This window comes from Parasteatoda tepidariorum, chromosome 5, assembly GCF_982258835.1.
Source record: "Parasteatoda tepidariorum strain Cologne lab strain chromosome 5, Ptep-v5.0, whole genome shotgun sequence".
NCBI lineage: Eukaryota > Metazoa > Arthropoda > Arachnida > Araneae > Theridiidae > Parasteatoda > Parasteatoda tepidariorum.
Genome location: NC_141759.1, coordinates 3,501,239 through 3,519,598, shown reverse-complemented (window position 1 = coordinate 3,519,598; position 18,360 = coordinate 3,501,239). Strand labels below are relative to the sequence as shown.

The 18,360-nt window shown below is 31.1% G+C and overlaps 1 protein-coding gene across 4 annotated transcripts; it reads left to right on the top strand.

The window, feature by feature from the left end:
- The first annotated feature begins 36 nt into the window (after positions 1 to 36).
- Positions 37 to 17,964, top strand: mre11 (double strand break repair nuclease mre11). Of its 4 annotated transcripts, none has more exons than XM_016073190.4 (5): positions 37 to 264; positions 1,615 to 1,698; positions 5,653 to 6,419; positions 9,161 to 9,347; positions 16,966 to 17,964. In XM_016073190.4, exons 2-5 carry the CDS (start codon positions 1,617 to 1,619, stop codon positions 17,883 to 17,885), a joined length of 1,956 nt encoding a protein of 651 aa, XP_015928676.1. In that variant the 5' UTR covers positions 37 to 264; positions 1,615 to 1,616; the 3' UTR covers positions 17,886 to 17,964. The 4 variants fall into 4 exon arrangements, with proteins under 4 accessions (XP_015928676.1, XP_015928677.1, XP_071041618.1 ...); XM_016073191.4 differs by having other exon boundaries at positions 47 to 326; XM_071185517.1 differs by lacking the exon at positions 37 to 264 and adding an exon at positions 520 to 546.
- Positions 17,965 to 18,360: the final 396 nt, after the last annotated feature.

Sequence of the window (18,360 nt, the reverse complement as noted above, 5' to 3'; positions counted from 1 at the left end):
CCGAAAGATGTCAACAAATATTTAATAAGATCCAGCTCGAAACATCTAAACATGTTACTATACGGCGGGAGGTGTAATGTTTATTTACTTTTTTCCATAGTAATTCATATGGTTACATATCTTATCAGAGGAATAATTTTCACTTTAATTTATCTACTTAAAATTTATCTAACTAAATATGTGCATTTGTTTCAAGAAAATAAACATTTTTATCATCTGCTATAACAAGAATTTTTTTTAAACTTCAATTTACGAAGATCATCAGTAAGGAATATTATATTCTTATGTAATTCTTTGGAATTCTATTTACAGGCAACTGCTATGAAGTAATTGAATAATAATAATTGTCGATAAGAAATATTAGTTCAAATAACTGGAAAATAAGCACGCAAAATAAAGAATTATTGAAAAGAATCTGGAAAAATATGTAATTCTTGTGTGTAAATTTTCAAAATTACAGAGGAAAAAAAAAGCATAAACATGAATTGAATGTATGTACCTCATAAAACAATTAATTAGGGGATATTAATTAAAATACACATAAAAGTAATTAAGATTAAATATTTAATACTAGGAGATTTTACTTGACTACTACGCTGTCATAAATTCCTCCTTACATGTCAAGGGACATGCGTGAACTTGCATGTTCTTGCCTGTATTAATTTTTAAATGTTAAGTAATTGTAGATTTAAACTGTATCGTAGACAAACTATACGTGGACCAACGTAATGAAGAGGATATTTAATATTTACATGATGCCAAAAATCAATACTCACGAACTTTAAAAATATGAGGACTAAAATTAACTTCTAACGTTTATTTCATGAAATAAATAGCTTAACAATAAGAGGAAAAGAAATGCCTAATAAATGCATGGTAAACAACCTCTTCCTGAAGGCATTTATTACTTCAAAAATCAAATTAAACTTAAAAACTTAGATAAATAATATATATATATTTTTTAGCTATATCTTGACAAATGATTGCAAGTGTTTTGTAGGCAGTTATTTACTGCCTCAACCATCATTTGAAAAACTTGTATGTCTTTCTACTTTTTGAAATGGCTAATTTTAATCTTTCATTATTCTTTGTTATCAAACAATGGGCGCCATTTTCTTCTTTAATTAAACTATTTTCATTCTCAGTCAATGCAGATTGAATATGAATCGTGACATATGATTTTTAAATAACGTTAATAAGGATTGTGATGCATTCTCTTGCAGTCCACTGATTCAATTAACTTCTGCAATATTTAAGATATCTACACCACATTATGCAAATGGGTATTTCACTGTTATTAAATTCATTCATTAATAGTAAATAAATTTGAAATTTATTTTTACCTGAAATTGTATTTCAGTTAATGAGGTGTATCTTTGTGATCAAAATGTTATTTCATTAGCTTCACTAGTTCCAGTTATGTACCTACTGAAGAATATGTGAAATCAATTTAACAATTAAGGAGTCAAACTTTTCACTAAAACTTTCAACTGTAACTGATTCATTTTTAGTGTATAATGAAAAATTATTGTCATTTATTTTACGATACAATTTCACACCCATTCTGAAAACAGGTGAAAACTCTCTAGTTGATTTTATGAATGTTTATTTCAGCCATGGGAAGTGAAGATGATACTTTGCAAATCCTGTTGGCTACTGATTGTCATTTAGGCTATCAGGAAAATGATGCAGTTAGAGGTAGGAATTCTTGATTACTTTGAATCCTCCTTTTCAACCATATATATATATAATGTTAAAAGAACTATATATTAAATGTGATCTATAAATAGAGCTTATATCTAACACACAATCATTTAAAACCTTCACCACAAGAAAGTAATAATATTGATCTAATTATCTCAGAAAGCAAGATGATCTTTAGTAGCTTGGGAAATTTATCTGTTCCATGTTACTAAGACCTATTAATAGTTAAATATATTATCCAGGAAGATATAAAAAAAAACCTTTTTCCAAGGTCAATCACTATCTTCTCTATCCCTCAGCATGTAATGTTTAAATTTTTGGGCCCTTACTTTAATAAAATTCCATTATTTCTCCATGTTCCTGTATCTTTTTCAATAAACACGCTATGAATTTACAATGTTAATGCTTTCAAAGCGTAACAAATATATATATACAGTCAAACCTCCTGTTATGGACATTCCTGCAAAACGGACGACTCTCAATACATACATATTTTTAATTCCCCTAGAATCTTCTATAAATAAACCATTATGCACATTCTTCGCAAAACGGACACTCCGGTAACCGGAGACGGACAGTCGTTTTTGCCCTGAAACGTTATTTTCTATCTCTTCAAGCCGGACACTACTTTTCCTAAATTTGAAAAAAAAAATTTCTGCTTTAAATTTTACGAAAAAAATATGCAACTTTTCTCCATTTTTAAATGATGTAAATTTTTTGCCTTATCCATAACTAAAAATATTGTTAAGCTATTTCACTACTGAAGAATCAATCTTCCTTCTGTTACCTTGCCTTATCTTTGTAAAGAAAGGAAAGAAAATGATACTGCTCTTGTAAAATAATTCTGACAGCGGCATCTTTTCATCTGGACAATACATGTTGTGAAACCCCTCAAGTTGAAATGCGGTCAATGCTTCTTCCCATTGATAATTATGCATTTTTTTAAAATCAATTTGAAGACTGTATTTCACACCTTTTTTTTTCTTCTGTGACTCGCGGGAGGTTTACTTTGAAGGAAGTATTGACCATGTTCCCTATCAAATGATAGGTAGGGGATAATAATTGAAACCGACTTAGGACTAAAAGCTCCTATTCAGTATCATATGTCTAACTTGAGTATCTGGGCTAATAGGAAAATTATATTCATTCATCTGTAGCTGCATCTAGAATTATGTATTTATATCAAACTTCTTTATATATTCATTTTTATCTCTTTAAAGTTTAAATAAATATCGTTGTAGATTATTTAATTATTTCTTTATCTTAGATAATATTCTAAAAACAATTTATGGTGTTTGTTATTAGTGTACTCTTCCCCTAAACGGAAAGGTTTTCGATCCCACGAATGTCCTCTTAATTGAGGTTTCACTGTATTTATATAATATATTTATCTATATATATCGCTGTTAGAGTGTGATAGAATATTGAATGTCATCGCTGTGAACTGATTCTTTACAATGATTTTGTTTCTTTTTCCATTTTGATAATCACTTATTTGAATTAAAAAAATTTTAAAAAATCATTGATCTTTCTGTGCCGGGATAAAAAACCAAAACTAATATGACAGTCAGTTTAGAGTTCAAAACTATTATAATAATAACACGGATCCTTTTTTTTTTAAAGATTCTTTTCTGTTAAAATTTTTTTTGGTACTTGTCTGTTTTAATGACCTTAAAAAGAAGCATATTACCGCAGGAACAAAATTATTATATTAAGTAACATTTACCACAATACCAGTTGTAGCTATTACCAAAATTAATTAAGCACCAACAATAGTTAAGCAATTTTTTATGATGCTTGAAATGTGTCAGGATCCTGATTCCTCTCCCATTCAATTTATTGACCTCTGACCTGAGAATGAGGAAGTGTCGTCCCCCTAGAGTGGGGGTGGAGTAAGGGAAATCGAAGGACTTTTTTCTGGTGAGAAAGAGGATTTTCGGTAGTATTAGCTCGAATATGAAAGATATGGAATGTAGAGAGAGTATGGACTAGAAGGGAGCAGTAGAGCTCCGGAATATATATATTATGCAGCTCATGTATATTTCCGTATTTTATTTCGAGTACCTATATAATCTAGATTACTAAAATAAATATTTATTCCATCCAAATCCATTGTCATTATTAAGAGTAATTTCAACGAACGAACCAAAATATAAACATCTCGCAAAGATATAGAGAAAGATGTTTTACAAAATGGATAAGCGCCTATTTTTCAATTACAGGGTTGCCACTCCACAGGGAAAACCTGGAAAATACTGGGAATTTAAAAATCACCTAAAATAATAGGGAAAATGCAGGGAATTTTGATTTTTTCTGTACAAACTGGGAAAATACAGGGAATTTTTTTTTATTTTGGTCTTTTAAAAAATGGTGACCACTCAAAGCGTAATCTATGGGATATTTAACCATGATATTTCAGCTATTCTAAACTATTTCATTTACCATAGCATTATTTAAGTATGTTCAGCTGATTTTCCAGCAATTGAAACTGATAAATATAGTTAGCCCTATATAGCTCTCACAAGAGCACAGTAATTGTTGTTTCCTCTTAATATATTGCGTATAACATGTAGAGGGAAAACACAAGGAATTTTTTTTCCAGATTTGAGTGGCAACCCTGAATTACCTTGAAATTTCTTTTTGGTTCACGCTAGTATAAAGTTAAATTTAACTTAAAGAACTGTTAATTAAATTGTTTGGAAATAATAAGAGTTAAAAAAAAAAGAATAATCTAATCAAAAGCATTAATTATAAATAGAAAATGAGTAAAAAGAGAAAGAAAAAAAATAGGTAAATAAACTGATAGTTCTATTTAATTTTTAACAAATTTTTTATTCTCCTACCAGTACTACAGCCGGTTGCTGGCCTTGATTGTCTCACTTAGCTTATTCCATCTCTATTTATGCTATGCCAGAATAGTACTTTCTATCTAGCTCTTGAAAAAAAAAATTCTATAAGAAAAGTGAAGTTATTGACTTGACTTTGCTTATAACTGATAAAAGTTCAGACTTTTTTTTTTTTCACTTGATTACAAAAGAAGGGATCCAAGCATAGGGTCAAGTACCTCCTCAACTACAATGCTACCATAAAATATCCTCAGTGGTAGACGGATCATGGGTCAGAGTCCACTTACATCAGGCTAACATAGGGAGGTTTTTTCCCCCTATAAACTGCAAATGCGGGTTAGTTCCATCAAAATGTTCGGCACAATGTCAAATTTCTTCCAATACTTGATCCAGGAGTTCCCTTGTCTTCTGTATTAAGTTCAAAGATACTAGGCTGCGGGGTTGAACGTTAGTAGTTGTAAACTCAAAATTGGGCCTGCTGATCAAAGTCGATTATAAAAAAAATGAAAATAAATGCCACACATATTATACAAATTAGGCAAAATAATTTAACAAAGTATTTTGACTGTTGAAATTTTAAATCTTTGAAATAGTATTTATTATTTTCAAAAATAAATTAAGCTTTTCTAATTTTTCAGTCCTCCACTGTATAAAATGTTAATTTGCAGTAAAACATAATTTTTTTTCTAAAATTTCTTATTAAAAATGAAAACAAGAATGTTTATTCATTTGAAGTCTTAGAGAAATTCTTAAGTTAGGAAAAAACAAAATTGTAAAAAGTTATGCAGTCAACATTTTCTTTAAATTAGTAAGCTGAAACACAAATGCAGTAAATTAGCTTTAGCCGACTATTCTTAGCTTTATTTATCGTGCAAATTTATTTATTTCCCAAAAACATTGATCCAAATTTAAATACTTGCTTGAAAGAATTTTTCTCATACTTTTGAAATTTTTAAAAATGAATTCAAATGTTTTTGACACTAAATAAATAAGGGATATCTGCTTTTTTATTAAAAGTTTTTTCTGTCATCTAAGAATTTCAATTTTTTTGAAACTATGTTAAACATAGTTTCCTAAACATTTAATATCTTTTGTTTTTTAGGATCAGATTCCATTGTTACTTTTGAAGAAATACTTAAAATTGCTGTTGATAAAGAAGTTGATTTTATTTTGTTGGGAGGAGACTTATTTCATGAAAACAAACCATCTCGCAAGGTTCTACACGATTGCATCTCCCTGTTGAGAAAGTATTGCATGGGTGATCGACCTGTCCAATTTGAGTTTCTTAGTGACCAATCTGAAAACTTTAAGCATTGTGCCCAACCGATAGTTAATTTTGAAGATTCCAACCTGAACGTATCCATACCACTTTTTTCCATTCACGGCAACCACGACGATCCTGCTGGTCCAGGATGCTACTGCAGCTTGGACCTTCTCAGTGCGACGGGTCTAGTTAATTACTTTGGCAAGTGTACTGACCTACAGGACATCAACATATCCCCCTTGATGTTTCAGAAAGGTAGGACGAAGTTGTGCCTGTACGGCCTCGGTTCCATTCGTGACGAAAGACTACACAGGATGTTCTTGGAAGGTAAAGTGAAGATGCTGAGGCCAAGGGAGAACTGTGATGATTGGTTCAACCTCATGGTTCTTCATCAGAATCGGACAAAGCACGGTGCGAAAAACTACATTCCCGAACAGTTTCTCGATAATTTCTTGGACCTTGTGGTTTGGGGCCATGAGCACGAGTGTCGGATTGACCCAGAAGAAAATGTGCTTCAGGCATTCTATGTGACACAGCCTGGAAGTTCTGTTGCCACTTCATTGTGCCATGGTGAAGCAGTTCCTAAACATGTTGGATTGCTGCAAGTCAGTATAATATGTTATCAGTATAATAGATTATATTTATTCCCTTATACATTTTTACTCATATTTTAATCAATGAAATGAGGTGATTATGAATATAGGAGGGTGCTTACGGTGTACCATGCTGTAACATCACATGCAATTTCAGCCATAAGCAAAAGGTTAAAGGAAGATGGATATGTCGTCATAAAGAAAATTATTTTTCCAAGATGTGTTGTTGTTGTTGACGTATGCCTGTTTAGGCAGAAGGGGTGCGATTGTTCGTGTTTTCCAGTGGCGCCATCTATGGCTAAGAATTCGACTTCTGCCACACCATACGTCACACCCGTTTATAGGGCGGACCCATTCATTCATTCATCGACAGATCGTAATTTTGACCTGAATCAGAGAACGATCAATCTCCAATATTGCAGAATTACAAATAATTTAACTCCAATTCTTTAAATTTAATTTATTTTTTGTTACTTTTGTTTTTTTTTTCTAATTAAAAATGGTATATTATAAATAATTTAAACTTTATTTCAATTTGTAATGTACCGCACATACGATTAAAACAGGAGTTAGTAAAGGAAAATATTTTCTTGCAGGTTCCTTTCCAAAAATAGAAAAGCATGGAACCAATACTTAACACAAATATAGGTGAACATTTCCATCATAGTTCTATGATATTAAGATTTCATTTGAACAACTGCACATTGAACCAAGCATAACATTCTGCAAGTGATGCAGCTGCTCAAGGTTCAACAAGACACTCAAATCTTAACCCAAGCTCCTGTTGTTTATACAGTTAAACACAATTCACACCGTCTTTCAACATTAACCTTTCCGGACAAAAACCCTGGATTTTTTCAAATTACGTTCATCAATCGACATAACATTACGTATTATAAGCTGTTTAAAGAGAGTGTTTAAATAGTTATATTTCTTTTTGAGAAAAGTTTCTTTTATTTCATCCACTAGTTGGAAGGAGCCTATTTCTTCAAGGACAATTTTTTTCTTCTATGGAAGGAAACTTGCCATCCCTGGTTTAAAGTAGAGATGTAACGAATCACGATTTGGCCGAATACTGAATATTCGGCCTAATAGCAACATTCTTTTTTTAAAAAAATCAGTAATAAATATTCAAGGTGTGTAGCGTTTTTAAAAAGTGCTTAATTTTCCCTTTCCTAAATGAGTTTTATTTATTTATTTTTGACCGAATACCAAATATTCGGCATAATAGCAACATTCTTTTTTTAAAAAAATCAGTTATAAATATTCAAGGTGTGTAGCGTTTTTAAAAAGTGCTTAATTTTCCCTTTCCTAAATGAGTTTTATTTATTATTTTTTTTACCGTGTCGATTTTCGCCACGAAGTAGGCAGGTAACTTCGTTTTCTCATTGTTCTATAAAAAGTTTTCACGTTTCATTCAACCACAATCCTTTTTGGCGTACTGACGGTCTGTAGCGTATCAAAGCAACCTGTTACATGAAATACTTGCAGGTCCGCATGTGCCTATACTGAGCTGTATTCTGTGGGAAGGACTCTTGCACTCACGTATGCAACTCTGCTGCATTTTACAAGAGATTCTTAATTTCAGACTTCATTTTCTGCCCTCTGAAATCGAACCGAAAAATCTCTCGAACTTTCGCTGATCATAGGGACCCAATAAACATTGCCATTTTTTTAAAAATCCTAATAGCGAAAGAAAATTTTATTTCTCTTGTTAATTTCCTCGTTGATGAAGCGCCATCGTATTCATCAGTGGCTTTTTCTCGCTATTCCATTTACAGATCAGAAACTACATCTTTGAACTTGACTTGGGGATCATTCTCCAATTACGTATTTTTATGTGGATGCCCAGAGTAGTCAAGAATCACAAAGATTCATCACATCAAAATCTTCATCTCCTTTAATTCATTTAATTTAACAAAGATAAAAATTAAGTGTGATTTTGTGTGACCTGAGGGACCGACCACTAATTGCATAATTTGTTTTTAAAGTTTATTGTATTTTATTAATTTGTTTTACTTATTACTTTTTATTGTTTTATTTTTACTTTTACAATTTTCAGTGCTCTTAATTTGTTGCATGAAAAAACTTAATAATATTTAAAGGCAAGATTTTAAAAAAGTATGAGGTGAGGGGCTTTCAATATTTTAAACGTAACAAAAAAACTTAAAGTGTTGAAAAAAACGACGAAATTAACTTGCCTGAACAATAAAAGAAAAAAATTTGATTCATTATAAGAATAATCTAGTTACAATTCTTAAGATTTTACTTTTCCATTTGTCTTACAGAACATAAATTAACAAGTTTTAGAACTTAACAAATATATGTACAGTTAAATTAGTGATGATTTTATAAATTTTATAGCTTTATCAAGGAATTAAAATGTTTTTTTTTTTTACTATTATATTGTTTTTAAAAAGTTATCTAATACAAGTTATATTGTGTATTAAATGAAGAAAATGTAGTTTTGTCCCAAATTATTACTTTTGCTGTGTTATATTTTGGGACAAAGCTGAATTGCAGAAAGATTCGGACAATAGTAAGAGTAATTCAACCTAAAAGTTGTTAGCTTACACAATAATACTTAGTTAAAAAATTCTTGCTTAATTAATTTAAAAAATCATAATTTTAAGCTGAAAAAATTTGATATACCCTATTTATACCTTTCAAATATGGTTTAATTTCCACTAAAATGATAATATTTTTTACTAAAAGGTTTTAATACAAATTTTCACTTTTTTTTCTGCCTATAGATTCGTAAAAAAGAATTCCAAATAACCAAAATACCTCTTCAAACTGTGCGTCAGTTTTACATCAAAGATGTAGACCTTATTGAAACAAGCCTGAATCTGAATGACCCTGATAGTTCTGAAAAAGTGACTGAATATTGTCAGGAGCTGGTTGATCAGTTCATACAGAAGGCTGAAGAAGAACACACAGGTTAAGTTCTTTCCTGCTGCTTTCATTTTTTTTTTTACAAAGATGCACATTGTTGATAATTTACTTATATTGAAAACTCCTTTTCTTTCTTTTTCTGTTTATTATCTAAACTATGGATATTTAATCTGTATTCACATGACCGCGCAATTTTTTCCCTTAGGCCTAATTTTATTTAAAAATTCATACAAAATTAGCAGTGCTATTAAGTACATTCTATTTCACTTTCTGATTCGCTCATCAATTTATAAATCTTGTTCTCACTTAAATCTATCACTCTTTTTGTCATGGTGACTGAAATAAAATGGATTCAAAGCAGTCAAAATACTATCTAGCAAACTGTAAATTTACATCCACAATCCAATAAGCATTCTGTTCTTTTCCCACTCAGATAAAATCTAAACAAAAATCTAGAGCACAGCAATTTAGGTAATCAATGTTCTCGAAACCGCCAAACTTATGCTGTTGATTACATGTTTAGATATCCTGAGTCAAATTTTAAAAAAAATCTTGCTACCAAAAGGGCACATTGCTCAATACTGAAAATTCTCAGAACCTAATATGTCTCCAGAACACTGTTTTTTATTTTATTTATTTTTTTTCTTGAAATTTTTCACAAAATCAAAGCATTGTTTTAGTTGCAATCAGAGACGTAGCAATGGTTACAGCTCCCTGGGAGTAACTCAGTTTTAGCACTTCTCACATTTTGGTGTAAGACTTAAAAGAAGGCTTTTTTTTAAACACTAGATAAAGTTCTAAGATAATGTAAAAGCTTAAATCAACTTCATCTGAAATTATTTTTTAAAAGTTTACTATGAATAAAATTTTGCAACTTTGCACAGTGATTTTTAGGTTACTTCATAAATTTCTATTTCATTCAGTTTAAAATTTAACAGAATGTTTTACTAATGTAGTTTCTATTATGCTAAAGTTTTTGATTGTGTTTATTATTTTTTATTAAATGTCAAGTATTTCTCCTAAACGCCTTTTCCATTCAATTTATCGCCAAATTGTAAAAAAATAATGATAGTAATAAAATTGATTTGAGCTAATTAAACTACTTTATTAATAGAGATCTTGATAAACTTTTAGGTTAAGCAAGTAAAATTTTGAAGGCGTTATTTGGCCTACCATTAGAAAATTAAACTTTGAATATTTGAAAGTGAAAAATAATTTTCTGAGGTATTTATTTTTAACTATTTTTTTGAAATGTATCACCCTTACTTAAGGCTGATGCCCAGGGACAGACGTTCTTTCTTCCTCCCCCACTACTTACATCACTGGTTACAATAACTTTTTATTATTATTTTCACAGTCACACATTATATTACAGTATTTACATGGCTTAGGAGGCAATTTCTGTGAAGCCTGGGCAAAATGACTTGTTTGTTGTTTATTTTTATGAAACTTTTAATTTTGAATTCTAGGTCTAAATTGGGATTGCTGGTTATAACTTTGACTTAGCCGAGAAAAATTTTGACTTTGTCGAGGATTATAATTTGGATTACCTGAGTTATTAATGAATGGCCGCCTTGGTGCCCAGCCTTGATATTGAGGTCTATACCCATTAAATTTGGATTCTGGTAATTTTTGTTTAGTTTCAGTTTGGGGTAAGACCGTAGGTACATCATGTATTATTTTTGAAACAATTGTGAGCCATTCAATCGGGATTTTGGGTTCTTTTAAAACCAAAAGTAATTTAATTTGGGGGGGGGGGCAAACTAATAGGCAGACCCTCAATTATATGATCATTACTTACATTTATTGTTCGACCTTACTCTACCTTTTAAGTAAAATATGAATTTAGGTCTTTAGCTTGGCCAGAAAATTTTAAATTTTGAAAATCGTTAAAGCCAAAGGGAGATGAAAAATAATGTTCTTGATAAATTTCAACTATTTCCTGACATGAATTACAATTAAGGCAGTTATTAACATACAATTTCAAAGCTGAACCTTTAATGAATTTTTGAACATTTCTAACTTTCCATTCGTCATTTAATTTAGCATCTGGAGTTTGTTTTTCAAAATGTTTGAGCCAGGATGTGAATTGAACACCAATGTCAGGCTCAAAGACTAGTATGTCTGGTTTATCCTGTACGTTTTGATCCATACTGAATTTTTATAAATTATCATTTAATTCATTTTCAGAATTATCTGTATTGCTTTTAGCATTTTCATCGATATAAAATTTTTAAAATTTTTGCCACTCCGTAAGGGCATTCAAATAACCGAAATAAATTTCATTAATTAAATATTGCATTTAGAAGTAACTTAAATCTCATAGTTGCTCATTTATCGCTACCTTACGATAAATACTAAAGCAAAATTTAAAGTTTACAAAAATATTCAATTGGTCATATTTCATAACACATAATATAATTAAAACGAAACTAAATATCCTATAACATTTTTATGCTAGTCATATTAAATCAATTTATTAAAATGAAATTCCTCAAAGAAGAAATAAATTTCAATAACAGTAAATAAGTTTTTGAAAATACAAAAATAAACAATGAGAATAAGATCAATAAATAAAAATTAAGCATTTCAAATGAAATATCAAGAATGAAAAAAAAATTCAAAAATTATAATCATTTAAACACCAATTACTATTTTATGTGAAATTGTTCACAGGTGAATTATTTTCAAATCATTAACTTTTTAGCTTTCAACTGCCATAGAGACACGGCTGAAAATTGTTCACTATGAATTAATTATTTCGCATATTCACTTTTTTGATGAAACACGCGAATAGTATTTACCATCATAAACATTTGCGCACGCGAAGCCACTGCTTCAGATGACATTTTTGGTTTTGCACTCTTTCACAAATCATCTTCTGTTGAAGGAAACCACCGCTAACGAAACAAGTCGAGCAGAGGCTGGACCTCCATCATCCCTCAATTAGACCGACAGGCAGTAAGCAAGTAGGGACAGGCATGAAAGCGAGATGGAAAAGAGAAAACACTGGTAGAAGAACTATTTCAATATTAGATAATATTCGGGAGGAGTTAATCTATTCTTAACAATAAACAATTCACTGTAATTAATTTTATCTCGGCGAAGAAGCAATTCAATATAAAAATTGTATTCGTTAAGAACAGTTGGTAGTTATACATTTTTATTATTCTCGAAAAAAAATCAAAAAATGAAATTTATTTTTTACCAGTTTATACACTTTTCCGTCTTGATATATATGGGCTTTCAGCCCTTAGTAGGGGCTCCGATTCCGAAACCACTACACAGCACTTTTAGCATTTAAGTAGGCGGGAATCAAATCACAAATAAGACAACTCGGCTAGATACATGAAAGAGGAAAGTCCCAAGAATCTCTTCTTTTAATTTTTTATTTAAAGGAGCTCTAAGTTGTAACTCAAGAAGAGGACTCCTTTTCTGAAAATTAGTCAGGATTCAAAAGAATAATATTTGTTTCTTCACTAACAATGTCAATTCAACATTCAGACAAGAATGTCAATTCAGCATCAATTTCATGATTCAGCTAATTGTATTTTAATTTTAATTTTTGAATTATATTTTGAAGAAGCATTTATCCTACGCCTGTTTCATCAGTTCTTATAATCCTCCTCTGCTTGTAAAATTATGCAGTCGGACCGAGCAAGAAAACAGACACAGGATTTTAATGAAAGCACAGTAAATTTTATTATGTCATTCTTTGTTGAGTGGAGAACGAAAAGTGTTGTTAACTTCATTCACGATCAGTCTTTCTGGTAGGGAAAATCTTGCAAAAAATCCGATAATGTCTCTATTTAGGGAAATCTCAGAAATTACTATTGGTTTATGAACTAGGTTGATTGATTCCCACGAAGCTTAAAGGGGAAAATGTCTTTATTTAAATTTATGCATACTTGTGCCAAAAATAGATTTAGAAACAGAATGTAGCTTTTAAAATTGTGAGAAAGCAGTTCGATTTGAATAAATAATCATATATAATAATCATATTTGAATAAATAATCATATGAATAAATAATCATATATATATATATATATATATACATACAGTGAAACCTCCTGTTATGGACACTCCTGCAAAACGGACGCCTCTCAATACGGACATATTTTTAATTCCCCGGAAATCTTCTATGAATAAACCATTACGTACATTCTCCGCAAAGCGGACACTCCCGTAACCGGACGCGGACAGTCATTTCGATCCTGAAACGTTGTTTTTTATCTCTCCAAACTATACTACTACTACTACTACTTTTTCTAAATAAATTGCAAGCTAAAAAAATGCAACTTTTCGCCATTTTTAAAGCATGTAAATAAAACTTTTTGTCTTATCCATAACTAAAAATATTGTTAAGCTATTTCACCACCAAGAAATCAATCTTTCTCCTGTCACCTTGCCTTATCTTTGTAAAGAAAGGAGAGAAAATGGTACTGCACTCCTGAAATAATTCTGACATCGGCATCTTTTCATCTAGACCACACAGGTTATGAGACCCCTCAAGTTGAAATGACTTCTCTCAATGCTTCTTCGTCATAGAAAATTTCTTTAATTTTCTTATCAATTTGAAGACTGTATTTAACACAACTGGGGTGAAAAAAAGAGAACAGAAGTATAATCTTTGGGGTGTTTATATAAATGTAACATTTATTCAGGCACTTGATAGCTGATCAATTGTGAATAATCATCTCCATAGGTCCTCATGACTTACAGGTATGCATTACTTTTTTTTCTGTGAATCATGGGAGGTTTATTTTCCAAGAAGGTATTAACCATGTTCCCTATCAAATGATAAGTAGGTGTAAGGGGATGTGAACCTAATAATTGAAACTGACAGAGGACAGTACGCTCCTATTTGGTATCATATGTCTAACTTGAGCATCTGTGCTAATAGGAAAATTATATTTATTTATCTGTAGCTACATCCAGAATTATGTATTTATATCAAACTTCTTTATATATTCTTTTTTATCTTTCTTATTGTTTAAATAAATATTCTTGTAGATATTTACAGTATCCTTGTAGATATTATTTAATTATTTCTACATCTTTGAGAATATTCTAAAAACAATTTACGGTGCCCTTCCCGTAAACGGACAACTCTCATAAACGGACAAATTTTTTGGTCCCATGAACGTCCGTTTAACGGAGGTTTCACTGTATATATATATGTTTGAGATGCTAGCAGTCATGGTCGAATGTTCAGGTACACAGACAAACAGTTGGATGGAAAATGATGTTTAAGTCATTTTAAGGAGATGACAGAGCTGCACATCATCTATTAAAAGCAAATTCAATCATTGGAGGAGCCTGATTCATGCTCAAAAATCTGTGTGCTTGAGTTTTTATCCTTGAGAAAGTATCACGAGTTTCTCTCTCGATTGTTTTAGATCTCGGGGAAAATGTAAAACATTAATAATTTTAATTGGTCCATTAAAAAGTTGAGGGAATTCAGGTCTTTCTCGCAGTTAAATTAAAGGGAAGAATCAAAAATTTTAATTTATACATACTGAATCCAAAATTAGAATAAGAAAAGAGGAAATGAATAATTAATTGTGAGAAAGGGAAGAATTTAAGAAGGAGAATTTAGATAAAGAAATAACACAAAAAGATGAGAAATAACGCAATAAAGAAATAACACAAAAGATACTTGAAGCTTTTTATGTTACGTCCCCCTTCCCGAAAAATTTCAATTCCATCTAAAAATTTATAAAAAGTCATCTATTTGCAATACTTTCCCTATGATAGAAGCCCAATTAACATGAAAAGTAAAAAATTTGTAATATGCAAAGTAATATTTTCCGAATCATAAACGAGAGTAAGTAAATTATTTGTTTGTTTAATTACCGAATTTTTCCTGAGTAATTTCAAACAATTTATGTCGTAAAGAAAATGGGACAACCATTTTCGTAAACGCTTTTTGCAAAAACAGAAAACGCTATTAATTTCAATAAAACTTCCAATTTTATCATTTTGTTGGGCTTCGCAAATTGCAAAAGATGTGAAAAATGGTTTACATTATTTATTTCAATATTATTATTACTATTATTGTGTCCAATATTGTCAGGAATATCCTGAGATAACACGTGAACTTCAGAGTGAGAAAACCCTTTGTGTATTTTGTATCATATTCATACGTACATACTTAATTGTAAAGACCCAGCGACCTTTTAGACTTTTTACTTTTTTTTAGTCAAAATAATGCTGCATGGTCAGTATGTATAGTGAATTTATTGCCAAATAAATAATGATAAAATTTGTTTATGCATCAACAAAGAATAGAAGGCATTCCAATTCTGTGATAGTATAATTGTTTTCATAGTCTCTTAAAGAACGAGAATGGAATGCTATCAGATGTAAGACACCTGAAACATCTGGCTGTTTCAAAATTGTCTTAACACTGCTTTGACTTGCTTCAACAAAAATATGACATTGTAATTTAGGATTAAATATTTTCAAAACAGGTTTACAAATTAAGGCATTTTTAAAAATTTTGAATGCTTCTTGATATTTGGGAGTCAAACACAAGGTTGTATCTTTCTTCTACAGATTATTTAAAAGCGCTCTAAGTTGTAACTCAAGAAGAGGACTCCTTTTTTGAGATTCATTCAAACTGAAAACAGAAGGGGAGAGATTTTTTTTTCTTCTTCTTCTTCAACTGCCTGATCCTGCTAGGCTTGAGATGCTAACAGCCAGGGTCAAATGTTTAGGAATGCAGGCAGGATGGAAAATTATGTCGATTTAAGTCATTTTAAAAAGATGACAGAGCTTCACATTGTATATTTAGGCTATCCGCGCACTTGGAAAGTCATGGAAATTCATTGACTTCGACCTTGATCAAAATTTGTCATGGAAAGTCATGATTTTCAATGATAAATGCTAAAAAGTCATGGAAACTCCCAGTTCGTCATAGATTTGAGGTATTGGAGCCCTTAATCCTGTCCGGCGATTTAAAAATCCTGCATCGCGATTTGTATTTACATTATTTAAAAATAGCACATCATGATCTGAATTGGCATGATTTAAAATTCCCTCTTTACGATCTGCATTTGTGTGGTTTAAAAATCAAACATCGTGATCCGTATTTGTGCGAACACATCACAATTTGTATTCACGTGATTTAAAAAATACACATTGCTATCCATATTTGTGCGATTTAAAAATCACGCATCGTGATCCACATTCGTGAGATTGAAGAATCCCTCATCACGATCTGCATTTGTGTGATTTAAAAAGATCACACTTCAGGAAGAAACTCGCACTTATTATTATCTTTTTCTTTACTGTTTTGAGTGATAAAGTATTGACCTGCTTTAAGTCATGGAAAGTGTTTGGTAGAAGTCATGGAAGGTCATTGATTTAAAAACTTTAGATTTAGCAGATACCCTGTATATTTAAAGCATATTCTGCAATAAAAATGTTGATAAAATTTCTGAACAATAAAGTTGGAAAGTAGATATTTTCAAAAATTATCAAAACTGGTATTTTTTTCATTATAAGAAAAACATTTGTGTGTGGGAGGGGAACAAAAGATGTGAGAATCGAGGTTTGACTGTATAAAGTGTAAACATTTTATTTATTAAAAGAATCAGTAAATGTTATTTTTTTACACAAATCAGTAATTTATAGATTTTTTTTATAACTTTATTTCAGGTCATCCGAAGCAACCTAAGTTACCATTAATTCGCTTGCGAGTGTTTTATCCACCAACCTTTGATACTTTTAGTGTACAGAGGTTTGGTCATTCCTATGTATCAAAAGTTGCCAACACCAAAGACATCATTCTTTTCAGCCGCAAAAAGTTCGAGAAACTGAAAGCGACCGAAATCGACAATGAAATGCTAAAAACAATATTGAAGCAAGAAGGTTTCGACAAGCAGCGAGTGGAGGACCTGGTAAAAAAATACTTTGAGCAAACGGACGAAAACAAGAGGCTGCAAGTTTTATCCGAAGTTGGAATCAGCAGCGCAGTTCAGGAATTTGTAGATAAGGAAGTAAAGGAGGCCATCTTATCATTAGTTGATCACCAAGTGAAGAAAACTCAAGGTCACTTAGAGGACAAGGTAGAAGACCACACTTTGATTGACGACGAAATATCGAAATTCAGAGAAGAGAGGCAGAGGAATGTTCAGGCAGAAGTGGTAGACTTTCGAGCCATCCTCAAGACGAAACCGAGGTCCTCTCGCCGTAGCTCTGGTAGTGACCTCGAGGATGATAACCACTTTAATAATACAACTGTTGAAATCCCTGCGGCCAAAACAAGAGGTAGGGGAAGAGGACGTGGTAGGGGTAGAGGAGGAAGAGGTGCTGCATCCAACAATGATAGTGTGGTGGCAGCTCCATCCAGAAGAGCTACTTCCCGTGCTGCTAAACAGGAAACTCCAAATAAACGCAAAACTAGGCAGACTAATTTAAGTAGTTTTCTTAATACAGGTAATAATAATGGTTTCCAGGAAATAGACTTATCTGATGACGAAGAAATAGTACAACCGAAACGTCGTAAAGTTGCCGCCCCTAAGACTCAGGGTGGTGGCAGAAGAGGGATTGTGTATCAAATATCAGATTCTGATTGATTAAATGATGTACAAATGTTTAGATTTTATGTTTGGTTTTTAGCACTTACAATTTGAAATAAATTTCATTTTTCTGTTATTCTTGCATTCTTTACTTTCTCGCTCCTTTCATTTTTATTAACTATTAAATTATATCTTGCTTTTATTTTCAAAATATCATCTATAATTATCAGGTTTCAGTGTTGGAAAAGAACAGAAGCTCTGAAACTACCTATCAGTTCAAATCATAAAGTGTGTGAAACTGTTTTGCACAGAGAACTTAAAAATAAATAAATAAAAAACATTGATGTATTGCATACATACTTAAAGTTTTTTTTATGTATATATTGACAGTCCAGCAAACTGTTAAGCTTTATATATAAATCATGGTTAAAGAGAGTAAAATAATAATAATTAAGTTAAACAACAAAATAATGTATGTATATATTCACAAGGTAAAAACAGTTTAAAAACCCACTTTCAAATTTTGTGTTTT